The sequence below is a fragment of the Vigna umbellata genome, chromosome 5 (genome assembly GCF_029865625.1).
Source record: "Vigna umbellata cultivar VRB3 chromosome 5, Vumbellata_1.0, whole genome shotgun sequence".
Lineage (NCBI taxonomy): Eukaryota > Viridiplantae > Streptophyta > Magnoliopsida > Fabales > Fabaceae > Vigna > Vigna umbellata.
Genome location: NC_142169.1, coordinates 23,570,353 through 23,583,789, shown reverse-complemented (window position 1 = coordinate 23,583,789; position 13,437 = coordinate 23,570,353). Strand labels below are relative to the sequence as shown.

Below are 13,437 nucleotides of genomic sequence, written 5' to 3'. Positions count from 1 at the left end.
AATAAGGATTTGAATCTATTAAAGATGGGTTCAACTCAATTCAACACAAAATAGTTAAAATCAAATTGATATGTTGTGAGCACTTTTAGAATTGGCCCAACATTGTTATGACTAAACTTGATCTCATCTTATTTGACTTTACTCAGTTAACATAAAGATAACTTTACTTTATTAGAAGTGGATTTGACTCAAGTTAAAGAGTTGGACCTAACTTGAATCGGCAACGTGGACTCGATTCAATTCAGGGTAGACTTAGCCTAATTAACTTAGTTAGAGGTGAACTTGCCTCAGCTTAGCCTAAGGTGGGCCTGACTCGACTCTACATAAGGTACGTTCATTACTCATTAATACTTAATTTAAGTTGGGTCTAACTCAATTTTATTTAAGGTGAGCTTGGAATAATTTGGTTTAACCTAACTTAAATTCAGACTACTCATTATTATCTAGTTTGATATACATGATTTTGATGCTAAAAATATATAATATAAATAAAAATAAAATCAATTATTAATTATTATATACAAGTCAACGTCACTTCATCTTATTAATTAATTTTATAAATTAACTCATATTTATATTTAAGAAAACACATTATATTATTTTTTAAAATAATAATATATATAATTATAATAAGTTTCAGGAAAATTAAACAATAGAAATAATGAATATTTTTCAAAATAAATTAAGAAAAATCGAAATTATTTGAAGACAGGAAATATAAAAATAAAACTGAGATGATCTATAGATAAAATCGAATTTCATTACAAATTATAAAAAAGATACAGCCACGCGTCCTTAACATTGGAAACCCCATTCAGTGTTGAAGGTCGTAGCTAACTGACACGCGGCAATTACGTGTAAGAAGATGAACCAAACTAGGCCGAGAAACTTGCCACGCGTACTACTGCATGTGCTGGTGTGAGAAAGATATGGTAGCACCTAAATCTATTTATTCGGTGTGGGATGTTTGAGTCTGATACAGTGAGCTGAAGAAAACCTAAATCTGAGAAAGAAAGAAAGAAAGAAAATAATAGAAGCAATAGTTAAAAATGCAGGGAGGAAAGAATACAGGAGAATCCATGAAGGAAAAGGCTTCAAACATTGGTGCTTCTGCCAAAGCTGGCATGGAGAAGACCAAGGCCACTCTCCAAGAGAAGGTATATATATCAACCCTTTATTTGCATAGCACCATTATATTAATACTTACTATCATATTTTTCATAAAATATTCATCATTTTGTCACCTACTTAATTATAAATGTGCTTGTGCTATAACCAGGCAGAAAGAATGACAGCACGTGATCCGTTGCAAAAGGAATTAGCAACCCAGAAGAAGGAAGCTAAGGTCAACCAGGCTGAGCTGGACAAGCTGGCGGCCCGTGAACATAACGCTGCGGTGAGTGAGCATAACTCGGTGGTGAAACAGGGAGCCACCTACTCCACCACCGGGGAGCATGGTCATCCCACGGGATTCCACCAGATCTCGGCGATGCCAGGTCACGGCACTGGGCAGCCCACGGGCCACGTGACTGAAGGAGTGGTGGGCTCGCATCCCGTTGGGACCAATCGAGGCCTGGGAGGCACAGCTACGGCCCGTAATACCCGTGCAGGTGGAAACCCGAATGATTATGGGTATGGAAACCCGAATGATGATTATACTATAATCAAATAAGTTATTGGCAACGGTTTAATAAAAACGATGTAGTTGTTTTCTGTTCATGCTTTTTTTTCTGTCCCCTTTTCCCTCCATTTTTGTCATGGAGAGTGAATGGGGTGTTGTTACTAGCTACTGTAAAAGTGCTTTCTTTCACTCTACTGTCCCTTTATGTATCACTTCCGTTTCAATAAATAAACAAGATGCGTGTAGTGTATTACGACGATTATTATATTTTGAAAAATCTATTTGAAAATGAAAAATCAAATCGTACAGTACTTAAACTCATCATTTTAAGTTGGGATGAAATCGATCAGATCCAAATAAATGACCTTTAATAAGAAACCAACTTAAAGATAAGTTATTGAGAGTTTTTCCTAATACAAAATCAATGATAAGATATAGTTATTGAGACTTCTTACGAATACAAAGTCATGAAGATAAAGTTATTGAGAGTTTTTGATACATTTATTACAACAGGGTTTAAGAGAAATAGACTAACTTTATAAATAAAAACAAAAACACTTATAAATATAAGTCGATCTCATACACTCAACAATTTGATATTGATCTCACATTCAAAACAATTTGATATTGATCTCATATAATCAGATTTCACATACTCTCTCTAAACATTTTGATATCGGTTAAAGGGAGAAATTATCACAAGGAATATTATATTGATTAAATTTATCACAAGGAATATTATATTTGATTAAAATTATCACAAGGATATTATGAGATTGTTAATAACTGGACATAATAAAATGATAAGAAGAATAATCCAACAAATGGATGAGAGACTTGAGAGTGAGATCATTCATTATAGGGAAAAGTTATTTTCCAATTATAATTATCGTAAATGGTTACTTACCGCAAATAATGACACAAAAATAAGTTATTGATTGATATATTCGCCAGTAAAGATAAGGTTAGTCATTATCAAAAAACTGTGACCATCGAATGAAATTAGAAATTAGGATTTTTTTCTCTCAATTATCAAAACACTGTGACCAATTAGAAATTAGGATTTTTTTTCTCTAAATTTCAGTTTGGCAAAAACTTTTCTTCTTCAATATTCAGAATTTCTCCATCCTAATCTCCCTATGTTGTTCACTACACCTTACCCTAACCACGATTGGGATTTTATCGACTTTGTCATACTTAATTGTTTTGTTATTTTTTCTAATGCTCAAAAAGGATAATTGAAGAAAGTTTGTCATAATTATTTTGTTATTTTTGGATAATTGATGAAAGTTTATTGGTCATAATTAAAAAAAAAAGTAAAGGAAGAGATTGTTGAAAAGACTCCAAACATTTTGGTTTTTTTAACGATGAGTGGTTGATAATGAGTAGAAAATGTTCTAATCATTTTTACACAACATAATTTTAAATAAATGTTTAAACATTAAACATAATTTTAAATAAATGTTTAAAACATTAAACATAATTTTAAATAAATGTTTAAAACATTAAACATGTTTGTTAAATGTATATCATAAGTAGATGAATTGAAATAAGCCTAAATAACATTGAAATAAGCCTAAATAATTCTTATAGTTATGATATTATTAATCGAAAGTAATATAATCTATTAAAAGAACTCAGAATTCATAGAAAGTAAAAATTAAGACAAAACTATCTGTTATGATCATTACATAACATAATCAATTAAAACAAAAAATTAAATATAATATATTATGCAGGTAGTCTAATATGTTAGAGGAGAGAAACAAGACATAATGTCATTTTAATCGATTACATTACATAATTGATTAAAAACAGAAACATCGGTCTAATCTATTATGCTAACAACCCAGTTAAGTTAGTTAAAAAAAGGAGTATAAGACATAATTATCATTTTAATCGATTATATAAGTGACATAATTGATTACAATATTAATCTAATCGATTAAACTGCGACAAAATATAATTTTCTATTTTAATCATATTAGAGACTTGACTCATTACATTTTTTCATTGGCAATATACTGACATTTTCTCTGAGTTTGATATAGACATATTCAAGAAGAATTCTAGGAGATTTCAAGCTACATTGGTAAATGAGAAAACAAGAAATCCATCAAAACTCAAAGGAGTTCACTTGTTATGATCTATCTACACAATTGAGTGTAATTACTTCAGGTTCTTATACATTGTGTTTGATTTGATACCTGTGTGGGTAGGCCAGGTTAGAGAGTGAGTGGAATCCTCTCTTGTATTGGATTTGAGTGTGATGAGGATATCAATTGGATGTATCATTGTATTCTTGAATTCAATCCTTGATTAGTGAATTACCTTCACACTAAAGTTGTTGATAGAAAACTGGATGTAGGCTTTTTGTAGGAACTGAACCAATATAAATATTTATGTGTTTTAATCTTTCTTTTACATTTCTTTGCTTGATTTATTCAGACATCTTTGACTTTGATTCAAGATTAAATATTTTATAAAGATTTAAAAAGCTTTTGAAATCCAATTCACCCCTCTTGGTTTGAGATATAGGGGTTACTTTTCTAACAATACTGACGACTTTTCCTTCGTTAATTACCGAATGCCAATATTTGCATGATTACCAATAATGGCATTATCGACAGATTAATTGATTGTCGATAATTCATCGAGAAAAGTTTATTTATGATGGAATATGGTGTTATCAAGTTGCCGAATTTCTACAATCAAACTATTATACTGTCATGAAACTAGGTTGTCAAAATATTGAGTGTACTTAAGGTTATTAAATAAGGTCAACCTATCAAGTTATCGAACTAATACCTGAAGTCATTGAAGAAGACTTAGAAAACAAACAAAGAAAACAAGTTAACATATCAACTTAGGTCAAGTCAACCAAACCAACTATGAAAACTAAACATAACGAGATGATAAACAAAAAAATAGCAAAAGAATTAGAAACCTCCCTTCTTGTCTTACTTCTTGTACTCTTCTTCTATAACATATTAGGTGAAGTTATTGAATTGTTATATATCAAATTACTCATTATTATCTATCTTATCTTGACACTGGAGAGATGTGTATTAAAAGTTTGTAAATTATTAATTATTATATATAAGTGAATGTTAATTCATCTTATTAATTAACTTTATAAATTAACTCGTATTTATATTCAGTGAAAACACATTATATTATTTTGCAAAACAATAATATAGTAATAATAAGTTTAATAAAAATTAAACAATAGAGATAATGGATATTTTTCAAAATAAATTAAGAGAAATCGAAATTATTTGAAGACAGAAAATATAAAAATAAAACTGAGATTATCTATAGATAAAATCGAATTTCGTTACAGATTATAAAAAAGATAGAGCCACGCGTCCTTAACATTATTTGAATCCCCATCAGTGTTGAAGGTCGTAGGTAATTAACACGCGGCAATTACGTGTAAGAAGATGAACCAAACTAGGCCGAGAAACTTGCCACGCGTACTAGTGCATGTGCTGGTGTGGAAAGATATGGTAGCACCTAAATCTATTTATTCGGTGTGGGATGTTTGAGTCTGATACAGTGAGCTGAAGAAAACCTAATCTGAGAAAGAAAGAAAGAAAGAAAATAATAGAAGCAATAGTTAAAAATGCAGGGAGGAAAGAATACAGGAGAGTCCATGAAGGAAAAGGCTTCAAACATTGGTGCTTCTGCCAAAGCTGGCATGGAGAAGACCAAGGCCACTCTCCAAGAGAAGGTATATATATCAACCCTTTATGTTTGCATAGCACCATTATATTAATACTTACTATCATATTTTTCATAAAATATTCATCATTTCTCACCTACTTAATTATCATTGTGCTTGTGCTATAACCAGGCAGAAAGAATGACATCACGTGATCCGTTGAAAAAGGAATTAGCAACCGAGAAGAAGGAAGCTAAGGTCGACCAGGCTGAGCTGGACAAGCAGGCGGCGCGTGAACATAACGCTGTGGCGAGTGAGCATAACTCGGCGGTGAAACAGGGGGCCACCTACCCCACCACCGGGGTGCATGGTCGTCCCACGGGATTCCACCATGGGACTGGAGGTAGTTACAGTTAAATAATGATGATTATACTATATATCATCAAAAGTTATTAGCAATGGTTTAATAAAAACGGTGTTGTTGTTTTGTGTTCATGCTCTTTTTTCTTGTTTGTCCCTTTTCTCTCCATTTTTGTTATGGAGAGTGGATGGGATGTTGTTACTGGATACCACTGTAAAAGTGTTTTCACTGTACTGTATCGTTATGTATCATTTCCGTTTCAATAAATAAACAATATCATGGTATTGTGTTATGAGGATTATTATATTTTGAAAATGAAAAATCAAATAATGAAGAAAATAAAAGGCATATATAAATTACCAATGTTGTTTATCTAACGAGTAAACAAATACAAAGTTTCTTCAGAATGAAGATATGAAGTCATCAACTATTCCTTTTCCATATTTTAATTTTTTTTATCAAATATTATGATTGTAAAGGTAAATATTACAATAATCCATGAGTTCTATTTTATTATTTTTTTATTCTCAAATCATGAATTAATCAACTATAGGAAATATTTGGATAGATTCTGTTTATGGTGTAGTTATGAAGTGTTTAGTTCTTTCAGTGGTACATTTCTACTCGATTACAAACTTTCGTATAATTTTTAACAATAAACCGCCATTTGTGACCACACTATATTTTGCATAAAACTATTGCAAATTAAATCAAATAGACTTCCTAATATCTATATTATCTTCATACATTCTACGTCTATAATGACTCTTGTCTATAATGATCCTATAATGACTCTGTCGAACGTATTAATTTGTTGAAACTATACTAAACGAACTAAAGGTAGCATCAAATTCACATAAATTTGTTATATAATTACTTAAATAAGAAAAGCATAATCCAATTTACAGAATAGAGAATTTAAGAGAATAAAGAATTAAATAAGAATTTTTTTAGTTTTAATAATAAGAGAGGAAATATTACTAAACTTACTTAATTTAAGAATAACAAAACAAAATTTTGAGAATGAGACAATAAAACAATTCTCGAATGAGATGATAAAAAAAGTTATGAAGATTGATTTTACTATTTTTTCATTTAATTTAATTATATATATTCTTTAGGTACATAAATTTAATTATGCAAATAATTCAACGGTACGGCTAAATTTATTTTAATTTGATTCATGGATTGCTTGACAGTTAGCTCATTAACATTAAGGAAAAATGCTACTGGGTGTTAGCTCCCTCCACCACCACCCTATACACCCTATACTTCTTTTACAGATTTTTACTTTTACTCTATTTTTATCCTATTTTAAATAATTTAAAATTCTAATTTTACTTTCCCAGCACCTACCCACGAAACTATTTTTCCCTTTTCCCATTTTCGTTTCACCTCCCCACCTCCCACACTCCATTCGCTTTTCTTTCTAGTTTTTTTGGTTTGAAAGCTTCCTAGTTTTTTTTGTTTGAAAGCTTCCATGACCGCCTTTCCTTTTTCCCATTTTCGTTTCACCTCCCGCACTTCCATTCCTTTTTCTTTCTAGTTTTTTTTCGGTTTGAAAGTTTCCTAGTTTTTTTTGGTTTAAAAGCTTCCATGACCGCCGTGGTGCAGAGGAACATCGAAGAGCGTCTAGAGCATCAACCAGCGTAAGGAAGTATACATCAACGGAGGTGACATCCTTCAACGGATATCCCCTAATAAAACAAACTCTAAAATAAAAAACGTAACCTTTAAACGGAGGTGACATCTTCAACGGATGTCAACATCCGTTTAAGGTAAAACGGATGATGTTGACATCCGTTGAAGGATGTCACCTTCGTTTACGTTTTTTATTTTAGAGTTTTATTTCAAGGTTTATTCGAATACGAGGAAGCACGACACACATTGTACCACGAGAGCGACACTGCACCATAAGAGGGAGACTGCTTGATAATTTTTTCCACCACCACCAACCTTTGGAACTTGTAGTATCTCACAACGACGAAAGAAATAGAGAAAGAAATATAATGTTAAAATAGAAGAAAAGTATTTTACTCGGGACTAGAATAGATTATTAGTGAAATAGGTTGTGAATGGATAAAATTAAAAAATAATAACCCTAAAAATAAAATTTTACTCAGAGATAAAATAGTAAAGGAAAGATAGAGGAAGAAAGGTGTAGTGGTGGATAAAATAGTAAAGGGAAGATAGAGGAAGAAAGGTGTAGTGGTGGAGGGAGCAACACCCACTATTACAAGTAAGGTAATAGTTCATATTTGTTTTCAACTATAATTTGTATCGCAACTTTTAACTGCAATTAATATTGTCAAAACGTGATTAGGTAAAGAAGCATTAGGAACAAACGTTAAAACAATTAGTCGAATAAAAAACTAATTTTGGGTTAGAAAAGATAAATATATGAATAGGGTACATCAACCTTTATCAACAGTGTATTTAGTTACTTATGATTTTACACCAAAATAAAGAACTAGTAAGCATATTCTAATTTGTGTCTTTAGTTAAGATGATTTCAAGATTTGTGTGTCTAATCCTATATTTATAATAATTTGAGTTGATTTTTTTTTTTAATTCGCTCTCAAAGGGTCTCGACAACATAGTGCAAAAGATAAGGTGCAAATTATATGCCTCTCGCTTAAACAAGAATCTTTGTTTTATTTTTTAATTTGAACTTTTGGATTCGAATCTTCTAATTTTTCGTAAAAAAAGTAAACAAAAACGTAAAATCATAATAAAAATATTTTTAAAACAAAAATTGTTATACATACACTACAAAGACGACACTAATGATAAATAAGATGACAGATAATCAAATATAAAATGAAATGAAAACATAAGAGAATAATTTAAGCATTTACATCCTCTTTAACTAAAGAAATAAAAAATTGAATAGAATATACTCATAAATTAAACTAATTTAACATTATTTATATATATATATATATATATATATATATATATATATATATATATATATATATATATATATATATACATACACTACAAAGACGACACTAATGATAAATAAGATGACAGATAATCAAATATAAAATGAAATGAAAACATAAGAGAATAATTTAAGCATTTACATCCTCTTTAACTAAAGAAATAAAAAATTGAATAGAATATACTCATAAATTAAACTAATTTAACATTATTTATATATATATATATATATATATATATATATATATATATATATATATATATATATATATATATATATATATATATATATATATATATTTGAAAAACAAGTAAACTCAAAATGTTATGTTTTTTTATGATGTTTTTGATGATGGTAAATGTTCTTTATTGATGATGAAAATGAATGCTCTTTCTTGCTTTCTTGGACAAATAGATTGTAACACTAAGATACTCTATGTGACTTGTTATAAAATAAGTTCATTGTTGTGGAATGATTAAAACTGAGTTAAGTGTCAAGTACTATAAAAATATGGGTTTTTCTCATTAAGTAAAATATTTAATTAATTAAAACTGAGTACAAAGTTTAATTGATTAGAAAATTAATTTAATTAATTAAAATAGTCTAAAATATACAAGATAATTTGTTCTTTAAGTAAATAATATAATTGATTAAAATTATTAATTTTGTGATATATATATATATATATATATATACATTTATGTTTTACTTTTTTTTATAGACACGAAAATATTTTGAAAGTTATCAAAGTGTGAATCAAGAATATTAAGTTGTCTTGAAACATTTTTAGAATTATTGAAAAATTTCAAGGGTTCTAAGGTTTAAGGAGTAAATGAAAGATCAAGCAAGGATCTGTATTTGTCTTTTTTGTAACACCTGCACTTAGTGCATTTTTTTGTAGTTTAGTCTTAGCTATCCAGGCAAAGCTCTTAAAGGTGTGTAGTCTCTTTTTTAAGTTTGTGTTTTGATGTGTTTGAGGAGAGTGAGAGTTTATTAAGTGGATATTGTATTATGTAATTTTTGACATTTGGTGTTAGTGAATTCCTTCCCACTGAGGTTGTTGGAGAAAGTTTGGATGTAGACTCTTAAAGAGTCGAAGCAGTATAAATTTTGTGTCGTGTTTTTTTTTTTATTCTTGCAAATCTTTGAAGTGTAAAGGTTCTTTGAAAAAGCCTATACACCTGAAAATTTTTAAAAACTTTAAAAAGTGTTTCCAAATCAATTCACCCCTTCTTGGATTGAAATATATTGTCTTTCAATTTAACAATTGCACCAGAACTGGTTCATCGAGTTTAATCGATTAAAAAGATCATGTATGATCAATAAATCATCATAAGTATCATTTAAGACAAAAACAATTAGTTTGATTATATACCAACAAATAAGAATTAGAGGGGGCAACCTATGAAAAACTGGGATGGAGACCTTATTTGGAATTGTTGAAGTAGTCACAGGACAAGACTCAGTCGGTCATTATTATCGGAGGCAGGAATAAGGTAAGGATACTCCTAAACCATAGGTATCCTAAACCACAGTAGGTATCCTGCAACACAAGCAGTTGGACAATTGACTTCAACGACATGGATTATAGCATGCTCTACAAAGCGTAGCCAACACCCATCAATGGTCACAACGTCTGCTTGTGGGACACTCTTTGGCGGTTATGGTATCATCTGCTCATAACCAAACTACCTAAACACACATTTGTTACCAATAAAATGGATCGAAGCTTTGAAATATTTTGATGATGATGCACTCAAAGAATTGAAGAACAATTTACATGTCTGGAAGAATTATGTTAAAGTTTTTTATTGTAAATTTAATTATAATAGCTTTAAACTTTTGAATGTAACTTAAAGAAGTCTTATATCTATTTTTTATAGTTTAGAATGTTCACGACTATAATCGATTATCACTTCGAATAATTGATTATCACAGAAAACATATGAAAATGCTTTGATTCGTAAATAATCGATTATCACTTGGGATAATCAATTATCTCTGAAAGCATGAATTACCAAGGTTCGCAGATAATTAATTATCACTTGGGATAATCGATCATCACAGAGAAAGTTTTTTCATAATGACCTGAGATAATCGATTATCACAAACAGTTTGGAGTTATCTGTTAAGCTTCTGAACTAGCTCGAACCTTGGGTTATAAATAATGTGTTTCATAGTTCTTTAGGGGTTACTTAAACTATTGCAGAACATAGAGAATAGTTTGAAAAACTCTAAGTGTTTTAGAAAGCTTGCTGGTTATGTGCTTGAAGAAGTAAATGTTGTTACTTAGTGTGTTTAAGTTTTTGGTGCTCTTCTACCAAGCATAATCAAGTTGCTCATTCTTTTGTGGGTCAAAAGAAGGTGTTGGTCATCTCTTATCTGTTAAGAGAGGTGTTTTCTAATCTTATCCTTGTTATTCTATTACAAACTGGTTTTACATTTAGTGAAAAAGTTAATCTCTCTTTTAGAGAGATTAACAACTAGATGTAGAATCTTTTTATTTGAACCAGTATAAAAATTGCTCATGTAATCTTTTCTCTTCCCTTCTCTACTTTACTTATTTTCTTTTAAACAATGCAAGTTTTCAGTTTTATCAAAGAAATTTTTAAAAGCAAAAATTTGTTTAAAGTAAATTAATTTTTTAACTTGAACCAATTCAAACCCCCCCCCCCCCTCCTCTTGACTTTTCCTACGCTTAAACATTCTACTACATGTTTTCTACAATTAGTATCAGAGTTTGCTTTGATATTCTTTCAAATATTTCAAAAATGGTCGAACAAAGCCAAGTGTATGCCGAGGTGCCTCCATGAACAGACCCCTTCTTTTCACTAGTGATAATTATGCATTTTAGAGAGTCAGAATGCAAATATTTTTGGGGTCTATTGATAGGGGTATCTAGGAAGCAGTTGTGAATAGTCCTATAGTTCCTATTATCAATGTGATTGGTATAGAGGAAGAAAAATCATATTTGCAATGGACTGTTGAAAAAAGCAGAATAACTCAATTTGATAAAAGAGCTCATGACATAATATCCTATGCTTTGGTTTTAGATGAGTTTTATAGGATTTCAATGTGCAAGATGACTCATGAAACGTGGAAAGTTCTTCAAGTAACTCATGAAGGAACCAGCGATGTGAAGCGTGTTAGGAAGAATACCCTGATACATGAATATGATATGTTCAAGATGCAACAAGGGAAAACCATTGTTGATGTGCAGAAGCGTTTCACTCACATTGTTAACTACCTTTCTGGTTTAGGTAAAACATTTGATATTAATGAGTTGAATGTTAAAATTTTAAAGCTTTTGAACATAATGTGTCATGCAAAGGTGACGACTATTTCTGAGTTGCAAATATGTCTTCAATGTCAATGGCTATGTTGTTTGGAAAGCTAAGAGAGTATGAGCTCGAATTGAGCAACATCCTCATACTTAACATACTCTTGCTCAACATACTCCTTCTGCTCTTTAGTAATCAACTATTTCTCAACAACATCAACATTAGCTTCTTTTGTGCATGTTCTACAAGTTGATGGGTCTTCTCTTTTCACCCTCTGATGAACTTTCACCACAGTGAATAGATGCACATCTAGTTCTAGCCATATTTGTCAACCAAATATATATATATATATATATATATATATATATATATATATATATATATAATACTTATATAAAAAGATAACAAATAATACAATATTTCAATTTTTTAATATTTCAAACAATATATAATTAACTAAATATAATATAAACTTAGTAAATAAAAATAGAATATTATTAAAATATACGAAATATTTAAAAATTTAAATTTCTCATGGGTATATAAATATATATTAAAAACCAAATATAATATAAAATTCAATAATCAAAGTTATTTAAATAAATAAACAAATATAACATTATAAATTATAAAAATAAAAAACAACAAAATTAAATTCGTAAATTTATAGAAAACATAACAATATATATAAAATATATGTTAAAAAAAATTAATAAACTTTTTAAAATAAAATTATAAGTAGTATTCTATTCACAATTAAAATATGAAAAGAATGATTTTATTTTATTTGAAGGAAAAAAATAAATATTTAAAACTGTATTTCTTAACAATTTATGTATAGTTGATGAACCAAGATTTCCAGCTTTTTAAGGAAAAGTTAATCTATAACTTTATTTGAGGTTATTTGGATGTTGTGTGAAATATATTAATGTTGGATGAAAGTTAATCTATTACTTTATATATTAATGTGTGAAACAAAGTTAATCTATAACTTTATTTTATGAGACTATTCTGACTCAATTAAATATTAAATTTATATAAGGATGAAAGTTGGATGAGAGTTGAAAGAGATTTTTATTGGTATATTTGACATTAAAGATTAAATCTACATATAAATATATATAAAATATTTATCTTGTTATATTAATTGAAATACAGTAAATATAATGTGCATAACCTCATATTCTAATTAATATACTTATTTTTCATAATATAAATTATTTATCTTGTTATATTAATTGAAATACAGTAAATAAAATGTGCATAACCTCATATTCTACTTAATATACTAAATTTTTCATAAGTAGTGTATATTGTATGACGAGTATGTTACACTTAGTAGTGAGTAAGATAGTTTTGAAAAAGTATAGATAATAAAAACTAATTAATATTAGTTTCTATTGTATTACATGAAGTTTTTTTTTTCAAGTATTATTTTTTAAAAATGTTTCTTGTGTATATATTAAGTAATAATGTAATACATAAAGGATTCCTATGTAATTTTTTTTAATATTAATTATGAGATGCTGTAATTATTAAAAATTAAAAATTAAAAATTCTATT

General features: G+C 28.9%; 2 protein-coding genes across 2 annotated transcripts; both read left to right on the top strand.

Moving 5' to 3' along the window:
• The first annotated feature begins 962 nt into the window (after positions 1-962).
• On the top strand, positions 963-1,883 carry LOC124831307 (18 kDa seed maturation protein-like). The gene is made up of 2 exons (XM_047305252.2): positions 963-1,157; positions 1,280-1,883. Exons 1-2 carry the CDS (start codon positions 1,050-1,052, stop codon positions 1,670-1,672), a joined length of 501 nt encoding a protein of 166 aa, XP_047161208.1. The 5' UTR covers positions 963-1,049; the 3' UTR covers positions 1,673-1,883.
• A 3,284-nt stretch (positions 1,884-5,167) lies between these two features.
• On the top strand, positions 5,168-5,938 carry LOC148197970 (18 kDa seed maturation protein-like). Its single transcript, XM_088091556.1, has 2 exons — positions 5,168-5,354; positions 5,478-5,938. The coding sequence occupies exons 1-2, from the start codon at positions 5,247-5,249 to the stop codon at positions 5,700-5,702; spliced, it is 333 nt and encodes a 110-aa protein (XP_087947682.1). The 5' UTR covers positions 5,168-5,246; the 3' UTR covers positions 5,703-5,938.
• The last annotated feature ends 7,499 nt before the right edge of the window (positions 5,939-13,437 follow it).